The sequence below is a fragment of the Phoca vitulina genome, unplaced genomic scaffold (assembly GCF_004348235.1).
Source record: "Phoca vitulina isolate PV1807 unplaced genomic scaffold, GSC_HSeal_1.0 scaffold11, whole genome shotgun sequence".
NCBI lineage: Eukaryota > Metazoa > Chordata > Mammalia > Carnivora > Phocidae > Phoca > Phoca vitulina.
The window spans coordinates 28,116,170-28,135,161 of NW_022589714.1; the positions used below are offsets into that span (position 1 = coordinate 28,116,170).

The 18,992-nt window shown below is 36.1% G+C and overlaps 1 protein-coding gene across 1 annotated transcript in view; it reads left to right on the forward strand.

The window, feature by feature from the left end:
- COL21A1 (collagen type XXI alpha 1 chain) overlaps positions 1-18,992 on the forward strand; it is a 180,973-nt gene that overhangs the window by 132,781 nt on the left and 29,200 nt on the right. The window contains exon 17 of the mRNA XM_032409621.1: positions 3,086-3,139. Within this exon, the coding sequence (XP_032265512.1) occupies positions 3,086-3,139 (54 nt within the window). The remainder of the gene's footprint in view (positions 1-3,085; positions 3,140-18,992) is intronic.

Consider the following 18,992-nt stretch of genomic DNA (forward strand, 5'->3'; position numbering starts at 1 on the left):
TCCCACATGAACTGAAGCTGAGCTGGCTGATGTGGTGGCCATACATGAGAACCAATGGCTTGGGTGAATCCTTCTGACTATTAATATGAATGTTAAGTTTAGGTATAGTCATTGCAGTATTTCCCTGTTGTATTAGGTCCTGACACATCCCTTTAATTTTTCAGACTTTTGACCTAGAGATTTTAAACTTAGTGGATCCTACATATATCTTTGTTTTTCTTTGGTATTTTCATAAGCTTTTCTGTAGAACCCCAATGGCTAGCAGCACCCCCCTCCCAATTTGGTTAATTTACAGGAAAACATTATTCTTTGCTCGCTCTGTTGTCAGCTGTCAGCTTGTCAGCTAGTGTTTGTAAATACAATTGGAACAGATGAACTATTTGGCTTGAGTTGGTATTTCACTGTGCTTATGAAATGCAAGAATTCACGAAAGTGGGAGAATCCATGTTCCATAATGTGATGTGGTTGAATTTTTTTTTTTTTTCTAAGTGCTGATTATGTTAGCCAGGTTTTATTTGTTCTTCCTTCTGTGATTCATTTTCTATGGTTTTGGGAAATTCATTAAAATATGAAACTATGGAAAACAATGTTGGCATATGCATCAGTACATTTATTCTGAGACTCTTTCACCCTTAGACCTATTTCCACTCAGGCATTTGAAGTATTTACAAGAAAAAGGCTTTTGCTTTCCTTTCTTGCTCTCATGTAGAATGAAGTGTTTTCTCTGGTATGAAATAAAGTGTGGCATAATTGCAGAGAACTTTGCTTGTTATGATGCAATACTTTGCTGAACAGAAGACAAAATCATGGCTCCTAATGACCGTTAGGTTTCAAAAAGCCGAAATGTTGGAGGGTGTGCCTGTGTTTGTATTTTAAGAGGCTTATTCCCCCTCTCCCCGCCCTTTATTATACTGCCCCTGATGGTTTAATAGCTGTACTGACCTGTAAATATTATACATTTTAGGAACAAATTCAGCTAATATTTATTGTTAAGTATGTGTAGATACTTTTACGTACACTGGCAATTTGGGAAAAGTTTTGAGGATGCAAAAGGGTGGGTATCAAATAAGATGCTTAAATAATTTGAGCATAGTATTTTAAAGGCATATAACTAAGAACTTTGTTAGTTTTTACAGCCATCTAAAAATAAATATTTTAGGTGTTAATTTTAAAGAGGCGGATACTAAGGTAAAGTCTCAAATAATTTCAAGTAATAACTTATAAGTAACTCCACTTTTAATGAAAGCTTTATTTTGGTTTTAAAATGCAACTGTTGGGTGGCAAGGTTAAATTAGAATGATCAATTCTGATAGATCCAGAAGAATGATCCAATCCATTGGCTCCATTCCAAGAGAATGATCAACTTTAAAGTAAAAAGTAAAATAAAAATAAATATGAAAGGATTGATATAAACCTTGATCACATTTCCTTTGGCAATGAAAGTAATGTCCTACTCTCATAAGAATGAGTGTACAGTATCAGAGTTATTTTATAAATTAACTCAATTATCTGCTGCCATAATAGATTTGATATTTATATAGTCGCTTCATGAATTCCATAATAAGTTATTTGATGTCAGGAAGGGTTAAAATCAATAATCCAGAAGGAATTTTTAAATTTCATATGTATTTTATATAATCCATTTTTATTTTTTATTTTATTTCTCTTATTGAGTACTAGAAGGCTTTTAACTTCTAGATACTAATTTGCTAACCCTTTGTTATTACATGCAAGTTTATTCTAATCTGTAGTCTATCTTTAGACTTTTAAAATATCTTTTGATAAGCCATTATATTTTTAGTATAGTCAGATAATCAAAATTTATTATGGTTTGTTTTATTACATTTTACTTAAAAAATTCTTCTCTGCCCCCAAATTATAAATATAGTTTCTTATGTTTCCTTCAAAAGGATTTAAAATTCTGTTTCTCATACCTTGGTCTTATTTCCTCTGTGTGTGCATGTGTGTGATTATTCAGTTTTAATTTTTTAAATTATATTTAATAGTCCAAGTACCATTTGCTGCAGTTACAGTTCCTTTCCAGATACTGAACTTATTGAAGGCAGTTTTGGGCTCCCTTTTCTGTTCCACTGATCTTTTACCTCTCCCTGGGTTGGTGGTATACACTCTTAACTCCCATAGCTGGATATGTGTTCAGGAACAAATTCATTTCACCCTCTTGGTCTTCTCCTAAATTGTCTTGGCTATTCGGTAGTTTGTTTTTCTGCTTAAATCCTATAATCATTTTGCCACATTACAACAAAAATCTTCTTGGGATTTCTTTTGAAAATGCGTTAAATTTTGATTAATTTGGAGACATCTAACATCTTTGTGCTATGAAGACTTTATAGCTTCAAGACTGTGAATGAGGTTTTTTTTTTTTATTATGTTATGTTAATCACCATACATTACATCGTTAGTTTTTGATGTAGTGTTCCATGATTCATTGTTTGCGTATAACACCCAGTGCTCCATTCAATACGTGCCCTCTTTAATACCCATCACCAGGCTAACCCATCCCCCCACCTCCCTCCACTCTAGAACCCTCAGTTTGTTTCTCAGAGTCCATAGTCTCTCATGGTTCGTCTCCCCCTCTGATTTCAACCCCCCTTCATTCTTCCCCTCCTGCTATCTTCTTGTTAAAAAAAAAAGAGTGAGTTTTTCTATCCATAAACAGCATATATATTTCCATTTATTTAGGTATTTTACCTAATTTGTTAATAGAAATCTATAATTGTATCTAAAAACATCCTGTACTATTATTAGAATTTTTCTTAGATATTAAGTAAATAATAAAATAGCAAACAAAATTTTGAATATTTTTATTGAAGTATAGTTGACATACAACATTACATTTTTTTAATTGAAGTGTTATAGACAATTCCAGGTGTACAATACAGTGATTCACCAATTCTGTACCAAGTATAGTTGCCATCTGTGACCATGTAACTTATTAATAATAATAACCTAGAAGTAATTTTTCTGTTTGTATCTAAGGTACTTTAATATTTAATGTTATATATTATTATTTTATAAGCGTGCCTGAAAATGGAATTCTCTCTCTTTTTTTTTTTATCTTCAAAAGGGAGAAGCAGGACCTCCAGGTGCTCCAGGTCAGGATGGATCACGAGGAGAGCCTGTGAGTACCTTCTGAATTCAGTTCTAAAGACTGAAGTTCTTTTCCTGTCATAAAATCCTCTATTTAAATACTCCTGTCAGGTTCCCTGTCCTTTGTTCAGTGACTTCCAGACTTAGAGGTTATAGCAGCTCTTTGTGGAACATTGTAAAATATTGAAAAATTGAATCCTTTTTTACAAAACAGGAAGAATGTCAAGAGCAGAAAATTCACGTGCAGTATAAATTACAATCATGAGTACTCGTGCCCACACAAACAAATGGCTAATACGGACAACATGGTCTGTTGCTGAGCCTTCAGTCAGTGTCGCTTTGCCACTGGTTCATTGTTTTGTAGTATGCCCCCTGGGGTCATGTGTTCAATAAAAACTGGCATAAGGAAAAATGATTGAGAAAGTACTGGATCTGAATCCTGGATATATGTGTTTTCAGCAAGTGTGCCAGATGACTCAACTTCACTTACTATTTTCCCCAACTTTTATTCCTACAACTCATGGCCAACATTGGCCAACATTGAAATACCTGCTGGTCTCATTTTATTCATCAAAGTAACTTAAGGGGAATTTAAATTTAGGGGAATTTGCAGCTTATTTTGGGGATGACTAGGTTAAGAAATTTAAAAACAGCCAAGATATATTGCATTTTTTCACAGAGTGTTCAGGTGAGTACTCAGAATTCAAATATTGGACAGAAGAGGGAGAGCAGAATCACCAAAGCTTTTTAAGTTGGGTGAATGGATTGACCTACTCTTAGAATCATTCAATCAAATATTTATTGAGTTCTCATCTTGTGTATTATAATGCACTGGGGCAAGTTCTCTACGTAGCTACTGCCTTCACAGAGCTTATAATCTAGTTTGGAAGACAGCAAAAAAATGATGCAAATAATTACCAACCTGAGGCAGTTTATAGTAAGTGCCGAATAGGGAATTTAACATGGAATGGGAAGGCCAGGGTTTAAAGATAATTTCTGTCACATTCCAGCTGTGCAAGCTTGGGTAAATCAGTTCGCATCTCTGAAAACCTTTCTCCTTATCTGTGAAGTGTACATACTTACGATACCCACTTTGCTGTGTTGTTGTGAGGCTTTCATAGGAAACATATGGAAAAAAAACTATGAAAACATTGCACAAATGCATAGAGTTCTCCTAAGCGCAGAAAGAATATAGGTGGGAATACAAACTGGTGCAGCCACTGTGGAAAACAGTATGGAAGCTACTCAAAAAATTAAAAAAATAGAACTACCCTATGATCCAGGAATTGCACTACTGGGTATTTACCCAAAGAATATGAAGACACAAATTCAAATAGCTACATGCACCCGGATATTTACTGCAGCATTATTTACAATAGCCAAATTATGGAAGCAGCCCAAGTGTCCATCGACTGAAAATGGATAAAGAGGTGATTTTATATCTATCATCTATCTATCTATATAGATATAGATATATGAATATTATTCAGCCATAAAAAAGAATGAAACCTTGCCATTTGCAACAACATGGATGAAGCTAGAGAGTATTAGCTAAGCAAAATAAATCAGTCAGAGAAAGACGAATACCGTGATTTCACTCATGTGGAATTTAAGAAACAAAAGGGGAAAAAAAAGGAGAGAAAAATAATCAGACTATTATAGACAACAACTTAATGATTGCTAGAGGGGAGAGTGGAGGGGGATGGGTTAAACAGGTGATGGGGATGAAGGAGTATACTTATGATGAGCACCAGGTGAGGTATGAAATTAATGAATCACTATATTGTACACCTGAAACTAATACAACACTGTGTTCACTAACTTGAATTAAAGTAAAAACTTAAAAAAGAATATAGAAAGGGAATCTTGTATCTTGAGGTGATCGAGAAGTTTTTACCAAGGATTTGGGGCTAGATTTGATCATAAAAGGATGACTGGGAAAGAAAGGAAGACCAGAGGGAGGAGCATGAGTGAAGACACACAGGTAGGATGGTTAAGTGTGTGCCTAAGAAATAGTGAAATGATCTGAAAGCGGCCCTGAGGCTGCAGTGATAGGAAGTGAAGTTGAGAAGGTGGGATAGGTTCATCATATGAATTCGGGGAGTAAGTTCTATTCACTTGGCATGGCAGTGATGTGAGAAAAAAAGAGTTAACATGATGCAGAGTAGTGCTTTAGAGGCAGTTATGAGTTACATGTATATGCAGGATGGACTGAAAGGAGAAGAGATTGGAATCAGGACACTAATAAGCTGGCTATTTTGACAGACCGGGCATGGGCAAATAAGGCCTCAACCAGGATGTGAATTGGACTGGAGTGTGAGCTCATATCTGACTCATAATTTTTATGATTAAGGAAGAATTCTAAGACTTGGTAACTGGATGTGAGAACCGGGTATGTTTGTTTATGTTCTTATTGTGAAAGAATATAAGGTGTGTGTGCATGCAAACACATGGGCGTGCAGGTACGCGAACACAGGGGGAGGGGGAAGGAAGACAGCTGAGAGAATGAGAAAGTTGAAAAGAAAGAGAAGAGGGAAATAAGAGACAGTTGAAATGAAAACCAGGTTATAATTTGAGCTGGTTATGTTCTAAATCTTGGTGAGTCAGTTATTTGGAACTTGTGACTCATTTTCCCACAGAAACAATGTTAGAAAGGGCAGACTGACCAGCAAGTCTACAGGAACCATAATGTGACAGGAGCAGCATATATTTACTTGAAAAATAATACTATTGCAATCCTGTTAATGAAACCAAATAGAATAGGGAATTAGAAATGCTTAAGGCGCTGTTTTCCTCTCCCAAGGCTGCCTGTTTCTCCCTGCAGCCAGAAGCAGATGCTGATTTGTGTTTTCTTCTGCCCTGCCTACCCCCACTTTACTCAAGATTGACCTCTGTCTAGAACTTTTGCACTAGCGTAAATTTCCATCTCAGGCCCTTCTGATTTCAACCTTTTCTTTCTTTCTTCCCTCCCAACGTTCACCGCATTCACAGAATGTGTAAGGCATTGGGTTTAGTGAGAGGGAAATACAGAGACTGCCCATGGAGGCTTACACCCTCGCAGAGGAGAGAGACCATAAAAGGATAAAGAAACAAAAGCTAAATCACAGAGTTCTAAAAAAGGCAAGCAAGGTGCTGTGGCAGGGAATGGTAGTAGGATAGCGGAGGTATTTAGAATATAATCTCTTCTAAACCAGCCAGGTAGAAAACTGGGAGTTAACAAGAGAAACTCTTCAGACTCTTTCCTACTCCATCCCACCAGATTAGGGAAGGCAAGAACGGTCCTTTGCCCCTTCTCTCCCTCTATCTCTCTTTCCTGCCAACTGCGGGAGAGGAAACTAGGTTTCCTATGCCAGAAGACATACTCTCTTAGGAAAGCAATTAATAGATTGAGCATCTAAAAGTGGCCCACGTTATCTGGATAGAATTCTTCTGGTCTGTATTCTTTTACACTTAAGAACAGAATTATGAATTATTCTCTTCTTTAGGCCATTAATGAAAACTTGGTTGTTAGAAGTAACATCCTTTGAGGACTGATCTTTACCATTTTTGGAAACACTTTGAAAACAGGAAAAAAAATGAAAGTTTATGTATTTGATGACACAAAGAAATGAATACTCTTCCATTGTGTGTGGATGCTGCATATAAGTATAATGAATGATTTGGCCCCACTAAAAAGGACATGTTCACTTTATTTGTTCTATAATGTGGCAGCCAAGAAAACTAATGGAGCTTAAGTTGGAAGGGCAGAAGCTCTTAGAAAAATGCTTTAAAGCTAATTAAACACAGCTTATAGCAGCTGGATGATGACTCATCCCTGTAAGCTGATTGATAAATATGAACACTAACTGCTGGAACGCAAATTGAGGACAAAGGCTGTATTTCATTGGGAAAGGATTATATTGTCTAAAGTGCAATTACATTCTAATGGCTATACTTTGAATTTTAAAGCCTAGTATTGGTCAATCCTAGTAGTAATTTAGCCGCAAAGGTAATTTACTTTCTAAGTGGCAAATTATATATACCTAACTTCAATCCAGGTGACTGTAAACTCCATTCTAACACTTGGTGGACTTATTATAGTTGGTTTCAACCATGTAATGCTGTGTTGAAGGATTATATAATCTTGTCACTCACTCAACAAACATTTACTGAGTGTCCGCCTTGTACCAGACATTATATTACTCAAGGAGAATGTGAAGATTAATTTGTCACAGTCGTGCCCTCAAGCAGTCATGAGCCAGCAGATGACAGTGTAGTAGAAATGTTAGGGAGATAGGCACAGGGGATCTTGTGAAGTTGGAGAAGATGTGTATAACACTAAATGAGTTCGGGACCATCTGAGCCCGATTCATTCTTCTTTTCTTTTCAATAATAGCATTATTGAGATATAGTACACATACTGTATGGTTCACTTGTTTAAAGTGTATAGGGATATGTTCCTAAACAAGGGACTCTCTTAGCCAAATTCTGGAAGATAAATAGGACTTGGCTAGTTGTTTGGCCTGGCAAGGCAGAAACCTGTAGTATGTTCCAAAATGTAGAAGTAAAAAAAAAAAAAATCATGATACTTTAGAAAAAGCTGATTCTAGTTCAGGCTGCTTAGGAGATTTGGAAGGAAGGAATGGGATAGAAATACAAGATGAGATTGTGGGTGTAGGTAGCAGCCCTGTCTGTGTTGTTCGAACTTAAATCCGAGAATAGTGGGATCTTTTCAAAGGTTTCAAGTAGGTGAGTGAGTTGATCAGATTCAGAAAGTTGGAGAAAGATCACTCTGACAGCAGAATAGAGAATGGATAAAGGTGAGCCAAGGTATAGAGGACCGAGCCTGGCAGCCGGCTAGCTGAGCTCTGTCCCCTGCAGTTACAACCAGGCCAGGAACATTCAGAGTGGGGGGCAGCGCGAGTGGGACTGATTTGAAGTGAACTGAAGTGGGACCAGCAGAGCTTGAGGATTAATTGGATGTGGCACTTAAGATGAAAAAGGTTGATTTTCAAAGTCCTACCTCATGGATGATGACACAGGAAGACCAAGCAATAAACAGAAAAGAGAGAAAGAAGAATCAGTTTGGGCTGGGGGAGGTGATCCTACAGTATTTTCAAATGGAACCTATCTAGATAATAACAAAGGCATTTAAATAGGTGGCCTATGCTTTGGGTAATTAGCAAAGAATAGACACAACTAATAAAATTCTAATAAGAAATAGTGGGTCAGATTCAAGGAAATTTTAGGAGAATTTTGTGAATACTATGGATAGTAGGTTGAAAAATACTCCTCTCCCTCCCCCACAAGATCATCAGACTCTATTGTCTGAAACCTGTAAATGCTATCTCATTTGATTAAAGGGTCTTTGCAGATGTGATTAAATTGGGATATTGTGATGAGGAAGTTATCCTGGGTTATCTGAGGGGTGGCTGATCCCAGTTGAAAGACCCTAAGAGCAGAATTGAAGTTTCTCAGAGGCCAGCCCTGAGATCATGGTGGCTGATATTGGAGCAAGGGGCCCCAAGTTGAGGAATGCTGGCAGCTCCAAGTTGGAGGAGACAAGGAATGGATTCTCCCCTAGAACCTCTGCGGGGAGTGCAACGCTATCAAGACCCGGACTTCAAACTTCTGGCCTCCAGAACTGTGCGAGAATAAAATAGTGTTGTTTTAAAGAACCAAGGATGTGGTGATTTTTTACTGCAGGCACAGGAAACTCGCACACTGGGCTTTTCATCTAGTAACACTTTGTTTAGCAATGGACCCGTGTAAAAAGGCATGTGAGCACATACTGATACCAAGCAAACACTTGGCAGCACCTGTATTGATTAAAAACATTTGGGATTAAAGCAAATCAATAAGTTTAAATGATGATTTGGTTAAAAGCAAGGCTCTTCAGCCACCACTATTTTCTGATTCATAAATTTCGTTAACCTCTCATGTGTTTTTAAAAACTTCATCCACTTCTCGTTTTTCTGCATTTTTTGCATCATTCCATTTAGTAACTTTTAGCCCATGTGTCTTCTCTGTACTCCTCATCATCTTGCAAAGTCAGAACAGTTTTAATGTCCGATACTAAATGTATTATGTATATAAACTGTATAAAATGTATACATACCTAAACATAGTTTAAAATGAGATACTTTATGAATGTGTATGTATAAGAAATAATCTATGTGGTAAACATACGGTTTAATCCTGTTTTGATTACTTTGCTTATTTTTTCTCCAGGGTGGTTTTTGATGTCTGTTAGGTTCTATTTTTGCTTATTGGTACTTTATTTTCTCCCCTGAGCATGCCATTGTTTTTGTAATACATTATAAAAAAAAAATTAAGGGCTGGATTTTGAGTATTTTACAGTGTTTCTTTTTTTAAAAAAGATCTTAAGCTTGTCAGACTACATTTTGTGCCAAGGAATAAAGAAAAATCAGATTGCTTCAAGGAGTCCTCAGTTCCTGGAAGTATGTTTTCTGAACTTCTCACCAATAACTGCTTTTATCTTGGACAGTTAGGTGGATGGGGTGACAAGGCAGCAGACCACCAAAATTCACCAGTAGTTGAAAAACGAAAACTGGAAACACTTGTATTTGACCAAATTATGATGACCAGCTACTTTGCCATAGCCAGTTGTTGCTGGCCAAACTCTCTGCAGTATCCATGTTTCCTCTGCTTCTTTATCTTAGCTATTCTTGTCCTGGTGCTCAATACTGATGACCTGCTGTATTTAGTGTTACATTTTTGCTCAGTCTGAGGCATTTGCTTGCTAGTTCTCTCCTGATCGACCAGCCCCGGGTGGCTCAGGGTGAAGATGCGTAGGCAGGGCCTGGATTCCATTCCTTGAGTCAAGATTCCTGGAGCTCCATGAGGATGAGAGAAAGGATGATACATTTTCTGGACCTATGGAGGTGAGCACATGTTTCTTAAATAAGGATGTGTTAAGCCTTTGTATTCTGGAAATGTTTGCTGTATCATTTTTCTAGGGATGAAGATGTGGGGGTCACTGTACTATATCTGAGGACATTGGCTCATAGAGGCTTTTGCTCCCTTTCCTCATGTCTTTCAAATTCTTGCTAAACTGCATGTTGTGCTTGTAATGTTAGCTGCTGAACTGGTCCAAGTCATCATGTTCTTAAGAGACAAGTAGGTCTTTTGTTTCATCACCTTCTCTTTGGGGTGATTATTTGACATGTCATTTTTATGCTTATAAAGCCAAAGACATCCATAAAATTCTTGGAAAAAGTTCATGTTGAAAGGCTATGGTGGTTTCCCGTGTGGTATAATTCACTTTATTATCTTAGTAATGTGAAGGGATCTTTATTTACCTACTTGACTGTATTTTTTATTTATATTGAGAAGAAAGGTTAAGAGGGGGAAAAAAACCCAAATTCTGTCATTGTTCCTGTTTGATTTGCAATTGAGTGGCCAGCTTTTTGAGGTCTTCTGTACAGATTTGTAACATTCTTTTCCCACTCTTGTTTCAGGCACGAGGAGGGGCACGTTGTTGGTATGTGTTGAGTGAAACAACCTTAACCTGATGTCTCCTAAGAATTTCACATGGCATTTCTTAGTGTGAAGGCAGCTCACTCACATAAAACAACTTAGAATGTTTGAAAAATTCAGTTGTATTTATTATTTTAATCCCCTGCTAATTCCAGGATTTTGTCATAAAACCTGATTGAGAGTAACTCTTAGGATGCGTTTTGAAATAGGTTTTATCTAAAGTAATCATGTACATGTCTGATTTATCTGCAGGAGTGATTGAATTTGTAAGCAATATCTGCAACATTTTCATTTCCCAAAATATGGATTTTGGCTTTGTAATGACTATGAAGCTATTATATTTGTCTTCTTTAAACATAAAAATCAATTGTTGGCCCATTATCTGTATAAGTTAGTTAATAAAATCCCACCAAATTTAACAAAGGATCTGCTTAATTCTTTCCTTACAAACGATTTCACTGACATAGTAAATGAGACCACCATCAAACAACTTTATAAAGCAACATTGTGGACTTTAAATTTGGAGGCTCTGTGTCTATGGTACTGATCATTTTTCTGGTTGTTTGAAGAAATCTCTTAAATATGTTCATTGTACTCACCATAGCACATACCCTCCCCAACGTCTATCACCCAGCCACCCCATCCTTCCCACCCTCACCATTCCAGCAACCCTCCGTTTGTTTCCTGAGATTAAGAATTCCTCATATCAGTGAGATCATATGATACATGTTGACTTATTTCGCTCAGCATAACACCCTCCAGTTCCATCCACGTTGTTGCAAATGGCAAGATTTCATTCCTTTTGATGGCTGCATAATATTCCATTGTATATATATACACCACATCTTCTTTATCCATTCATCTGTCGATGGACATCTTGGCTCTTTCCATAGTTTGGCTATTGTGGACATTGCTGCTATCAACATTGGGGTACATGTACCCCTTCGGATCCCTACATTTGTATCTTTGGGGTAAATACCCAGTAGTGCAATTGCTGGGTTGTAGGGTAGCTCTATTTCCAACTTTTTGGGGAACCTCCATACTGTTTTCCAGAGTGGCTGCACCAGCTTGCATTCCCACCAACAGTGTAGGAGGGTTCCCCTTTCTCCGCATCCCCGCCGACATCTGTTGTTTCCTGACTTGTTAATTTTAGCCATTCTGACTGGTGTGAGGTGGTATCTCATTGAGGTTTTGATTTGGATTTCCCTGATGCCGAGTGATGTTGAGCACTTTTTCATGTGTCTGTTGGCCATTTGGATGTCTTTGGAAAAATGTCTGTTCATGTCTTCTGCCCATTTCTTGATTGGATCATTTGTTCTTTGGGTGTTGAGTTTGATAAGTTCTTTATAGATTTTGGATACTGATATATCATTTATCTGATATGTCATTTGCAAATATCTTCTCCCATTCTGTCGGTTGTCTTTTGGTTTTGTTGACTGTTTCCTTTGCTGTACAAAAGCTTTTTATCTTGATGAAGTTCATTTTTGCCCTTGCTTCCCTTGCCTTTGGAGATGTTTATAGGAAGAAGCTGTTGCGGCTGAGGTCAAAGAAGTTGCTGTCTGTGTTTTCCTTTAGGATTTCTATGGACCCCTGTCTCACATTTAGGTCTTTCAACCATTTGGAGTCTATTTTTGTGTGTGGTATAAGGAAATGGTCCAGTTTCATTCTTCTGCATGTGGCTGTCCAATTTTCCCAACACCATTTGTTGAAGAGACTGTCTTTTTCCATTGGACATTCTTTCCTGTTTTGTTGAAGATGAGTTGACCATAGAGTTGAGGGTCCATTTCTGGGCTCTCTATTCTGTTCCATTGATCTATGTGTCTGTTTTTGTGCCACTACCATACTGTCTTGATGATGACAGCTTTGTAATAGAGCTGGAAGTCCGGAATTGTGATGCCACCAGCTTTGCTTTTCTTTTTCAACATTTCTCTGGCTATTCGGGGTCTTTTCTGGTTCCATACAAATTTGAGGATTATTTGTTCCATTTCTTTGAAAAAAGTTGATTGTATTTTGATGGGGTTTGCATTGAATGTGTAGATTGCTCTAGGTAGCGTTGACATCTTCACAATATTTGTTCTTCTAGTCCATGAGCATGGAATTCCGTTTTTCCATTTCTTTGTGTCTTCCTCGATTTCTTTCATGAGTATTTTATAGTTTCCTGAGTACAGATTCTTTGCCTCTTTGGTTAGATTTATTCCTAGGTATCTCATGGTTTTGGGTGCAATTGTAAATGGGATGGACTCCTTAATTTCTCTTTCTTCTGTCTTGTTGTTGGTGTATAGGAATGCCACTGATTTCTGTGCATTGATTTTATATCCTGCCACTTTACTGAATTCCTGTATGAGTTCTAGCAGTTTTGGGGTGGAGTCTTTTGGGTTTTCCACATAAAGTATCATATCATCTGCAAAGAGTGAGAGTTTGACTTCTTCTTTAATGATTCGGCTGCCTTTTATTTCTTTTTGTTGTCTGATTGCTGTGGCTAGGACTTCCAATACTATGTTGAATAGCAGTGGTGATAGTGGACATCCCTGCCGCGTTCCGGACCTTAGAGGGAAAGCTCTCAGTTTTTCCCCATTGAGAATGATATTCGCTGTAGGTTTTTCATAGATGGCTTTTATGATATTGAGGTATGTACCCTCTATCCCTATACTCTGAAGAGTTTTGGTCAAGAAAGGATGCTGTACTTTGTCAAATGCTTTTTCTGCATCTTTTGAGAGGATCATATGGTTCTTGTTCTTTCTTTTATTAATGTATTGTATCACATTGATTGATTTGCGGATGTTGAACCAACCTTGCAGCCCAGGGATAAATCCCACTTGGTCGTGGTGAATAATCCTTTTAATGTACTGTTGGATCCTATTGGCTAGTATTTTGGTGAGAATTTTTGCATCCATGTTCATCAAGGATATTGGTCTGTAATTCTCCTTTTTGATGGGATCCTTTTCTGGTTTTGGGATCAAGGTAATGGTGGCCTCATAAAACAAGTTTGGAAGTTTTCCTTCCATTTCTATTTTTTGGAACAGTTTCAGAAGAATAGGTATTAATTCTTCTTTAAATGTTTGGTAGAATTCCCCTGGGAAGCCATCTGGTCCTGGGCTTTTGTTTGTTGGGAGATTTTTGATGACTGCTTCAATTTCCTTAGTGGTTATAGGTCTGTTCAGGTTTTCTATTTCTTCCTGGTTCAGTTTTGGTAGTTGATACATCTCTAGGAATGCATCCATTTCTTCCAGATTATCTCATTTGCTGGCATAGAGTTGTTCATAATATGTTCTTATAATTGTTTGCATTTCTTTGGTGTTGGTTGTGATCTCTCCTCTTTCATTCATGATTTTATTTATTTGGGTCCTTTCTCTTTTCTTTTTGATAAGTCTGGCCAGGGGTTTATCAGTCTTATTAATTCTTTCAAAGAACCAGCTCCTAGGTTCATTGATCTGTTCTACTGTTCTTTTGGTTTCTATTTCATTGATTTCTGCTCTGGTCTTTATTATTTCTCTTTTCCTGCTGGGTTTAGGCTTTATTTGCTGTTTTTTCTCCAGCTCCTTTAAGTGTAGGGTTAGGTTGTGTATTTGAGACCTTTCTTGTTTCTTGAGAAAGGCTTGTATTGCTATGTACTTTCCTCTTAGGACTGCCTTTGCTGCATCCCAAAGATTTTGAACAGTTGTGTTTTCATTTTCATTTGTTTCCATGAATTTTTTAAATTCTTCTTTAATTTCCTGGTTGACCCATTCATTCTTTAGTAGGATGCTCTTTAGCCTCCATGTATTTGAGTTCTTTCTGACTTTCCTCTTGTGATTGAGTTCTAGTTTCAAAGCATTGAGCACTGTGAATTGTGTAAGACTGTTGAATCACAGAGCTGTACCTCTGAAACAAATAGTACATTATATGTTAAAAAAAAAAAAAAGAAGATAGAGGAAGGGAAAAATGAAGGGGGGGAGTTTGGAGCGGGAGATGAACCATGAGAGACTGTGGACTCTGAGAAACAAACAAACAAACAGGCTAACTCTGAGTTAGCCTGGTGATGGGTATTAAAGAGGGCATGTACTGAATGGAGCACTGGGTGTTATACGCAAACAGTGAGTCATGGAACACTACTTCGAAAACTAATGATGTAATGTATGGTGATTAACATAACATAATAAAATAAAAAAAATTAAAAAAATATGTTCATTGTGAAATTATTGATAAGCATTAAAATGTAGTTATTTCAGTCTTATTTATTCATGTCCTTATAGTTTGAAAAAGACTTTATTGAACTCTGAAATGACAAGAGCAATGAATGTAACTGAACCTATGAAATGATGTATGATTAGTTCTCAGAATGGGTAACATAACCTGTGGGTAAATAGAATCTCATGTTGCTTACATAGGCTCACTGTTTTCACTGACATGGGGATTGGTTCCATCCACCTCAGTTTTGAAGAGAATGGGGGAGAGGAAACTTGCATCACCATCTATACAGGATATTTAGTCTAGATTTCAAAGATTTCAAGACTTTGAGTTTCAAATTATGTTCTTTAGTCATATAGGGGCTGGGGTTGTTTTGTATACTTTTTATCTTTATTGTAAGGTATCATATGATCATTTTGAATTAGTCCAAATACATTCACCATTTTCAAAGCATGAAAATACAGAATTAACAGTGTTATTCAAGACAAGTTATATTTAATACTGGGCTCATGATCCATATAAATGCTGTTTTAACAGATGAAATGAGAATGTTTTCAATTCATTCTATTTTCACAAGTGTGGAAACTGATATTTTTTATGTGCTCTGGAGTGCACACTTTGGTAACTAGATTATTTCATTCTGATGAACTCTTTTTTTATGTTTTTAAACAATATTTTCAAAATGCTTGAGTGTGGTTACCACATTGAACACTAGACAAATGTTTCATGCCTCTGAGAACATCAGAAAATCGTTTATGTTTTCAGTATGTTAGGGTGTGTTAAAATACAGATGGGGAGTATCTGAGAAAGAGCGCTTGAAAATATTTGTTTATACCAATACACATTTTTATTTTTGATAATCAGGTAAATTACCTAATAAATAGATAATAGATTGCCAGTAGTTTCAGATGGTTTATAAAAATGATTTTTGCAATTTTGAATATTGAACTGAAGTGTTCTGTTGTTTGAAACAGATGTACTTTGTTAAGTCATACCTGCTTTGCTGTTTTTATTTTGGTTCTTCAAAAGATTGTGGCTTTGAAACTCTTTTTGGTACACACTTCTGAGGTTGTAGGGGAAAAAAAACCCCAAGGTATGTTTTAACAAAAGAGTGTATTAATCATGAGTAGACTAGTATTGAGAATGTTCTAGAAGTCATGTATGACCCTAATGGTTTATAATGAATTTAATCCACTGGAAATGATCAAATAAGATTGGCATATAACTTAATTTATTAGAACATAGGGACCAGGCATTTTCAGTGAAGATCTCTTTCTTGCAAGTGAAGTATAAAGAGTGATTTGAAGAATATTTAAATAAGGGCAAAGGAGTTTTATGATGTCTACATGAAAAGTGCACTTAATTGATGGATTTAGGTGAAATATGAAGAACTTAAAATAATGTATTTTAAGAATGGAATGACTAATCACACAAAATGGGAAACCACCATGAGAGAGCTTTAGGATTGTTGCAGATTCTTATTGAGATATGGAGTCAGGTGCTAATATTTGCTGAGCAGTCATAGAATGTACAATATTCTACCAGGTGGTTTTAGATAGAATAGTTTCTCTGCAGTTAGGAGAAAGAGAAAATTTACTCAATAAACATATTGTACAAAGGTTTATATAAAAGGCTGTGGTAGGTCAAGACTCTTAAATTCCATTAAAGTGAAGTTAATCATGAAAAACAGTATTAAGACTTTTGATGAAGGGTTAAAAATGGTGGGAAAATGATCTATAGTTGTTTTTGAACGAAGAGACATAAAATTGATTATATGAAAATTTAATTGGTAGATACTCATAAAAAACTTCTTGATGACTTTTCTAGCTTAACACCCCAAATGCAAATAATGTTCAAGAGTTTGTCTGTCTGTTTACTATCTAGTAAACAGAGCAGTGTTTCTCCAACTCTGATCCAGAGTACTTTAACCAGAATCATGAGAGATGGCTATTAAAATTCAGTTTTCTGGTCCATCTCAGTCCTAATGTATCAGAATTAGGGGCTGAAGCCCAGGGAACTGCATTTTTAATGGCTGCCTTATATGTATCTGATATAAAATTTGATAAGTAGTGATATAAAGGCTATGATACAGGTTGATCAATATAGAGGAATATGAAGGTAGTAGAAAGATAAAAGTTACCTACTTGAGAACAGTTAATTTTGGTGACATTGGTAAATGAAAATGGAATTATCTTATTAGCTACCTTATTATTTTTTAAGGCTATATGTGCTTTAATATCTTTCTCAGGCTAAATAAACTTCAATATTGCCATGAATGATAATTTGAAATTATATTTCCAAATAGACTCAGTGTTCTTGGTGTATTTAAAATACTTTATTATTTTTTGACAAAATTTCAGAAGCAAATCTATTTTGGAAAACAAAGGTGCATCTACGTACAACTGAACAAGAGTAAAGTTGTTTATGGGAAGATTGATAAATCCTCACAAAGATAGGAATTTGGTCACTTAAATTTATTTGTTACATCTTCAATGAAATTTTTAGGTTATTAATTTTCCTAGAAATTTACTTTGAAAATACATATAGTATTTTTTAAATCAATTTTTAGATCTGATCTATTACCATTTTTATTTTAGAAAAGTTACCTTCTGTTACTTCTGTTATGGGGAAATGGTAAGGCTAATCTTGTCAAATGCCAAATTCCTGTCTTTGTTATCAAAGAAATTACTTCTTAAACACAGTATTGTTCTTCCCTAGATGGGAAGACTGACGCCTTGTCTACCAGTATATCCTTAGCAATGTGTGAAAAATTGTCTGTGAGAATAACCTACCAAGGCATGAAAACTAAGCAGATGTGTTACGCTCTGAGGTCACAGCTGTGAGGTTGCAGTATACTTCTTTCTTGTTGTTTAGTTTTTTTGTGTGGTTTTTTAAAATATTTATTTATTTTAGAGAAAGAGCAAGTGTGCATGAATGGGGGGAGGGGGAAAGGGAGAGGAAGAGACACAGAGACTCTCAAGCAGACTCCCCACTGAGTGGGGGAGCCCAATGTGGGGCTCCATCTCACAACCCTGAGATCATTACCTGAGCCAAAATCAAGAGTCAGACACTTAACCAGCTGAGCTACCCAGGCTCCCCATAAGGTGGTTGTTGTTGTTGTTGTTTTTAAATGAAACAATAGCCACAACCATTAATATCTTTACTTCTTTTATTTTGAAAGACAGGTATTTAACAGTAGTTTCTTGAATGACTTAAATGCAGGGAGAAAAATCTTAGATTTTTTTCTTCCTGAGAAATTTTTGAAATATAAAACTCCATGGGCCAACTTTTTAATGTATTATTTATTGTACATTTTAATTATATTTATTTATTTATTTATTTATTTATTTATTTATTTATTTAAAGATTTTATTTATTTATCAGAGAGAGAGAGACAGAGGCAGGCAGAGGGAGAAGCAGGCTCCTTGCTGAGCAAGGAGCCCGATGTGGGACTCGATCCCAGGACCCTGGGATCATGACCTGAGCTGAAGACAGACGCTTAACCGACTGAGCCACCCAGGCGTCCCAATTATATTTATTTATATTACCTTATGTATTCACTTATTACACATTTTATTTAACTTCTCTTAAATAGGCAAAACATGTAGAAGTTGTGCTGTAAATTTCAAAATCTGCCTTCGTTTACCCAAATCCCGTTCCCATCCCTAGAGATAATAATCATTCATTTAATAAGATTCTTTCCAAACTTAGTCTTGAATATATGAATACATAAACAGAGCACATACACATTTTCAAAATAAAAAGTCATGTCCATTGAAATATTATTTAACTTCACAGTATTACAGATGTTTTATCATATCTGGTTATAAGAAAGAATATAACACCTGTCTCATTTCCTTTTATTTATAGCATGGATGTATTTCATCTAACTTCCCCTATTGATGTTACATATATTCCCATGTGTTATGCAATATTTGGAGGGAAGGATGTTTTCCTGTAAGTGAAATCATTACTTCAGAATCCAGCTTATGCTTTATTCCTGATTTTAAGCAGAAATGTCTAGTGTTTCACCAAGTATGTTTACAGTTGGTTTCCAATGGATTCAGATTCAGGTTTACAAAGTTCTAGATTTAGATTTATAAGAGTTTTTAATAATGCCTGATAAATTCTGCAAAATGCATTTTTAGTATTTTTTGAGATGGTTTTGTATTGTTCCTCCTCTAAACTGTTAATAACTTGGATGAACATATTATATGGATATATTTCTTAACAATGAA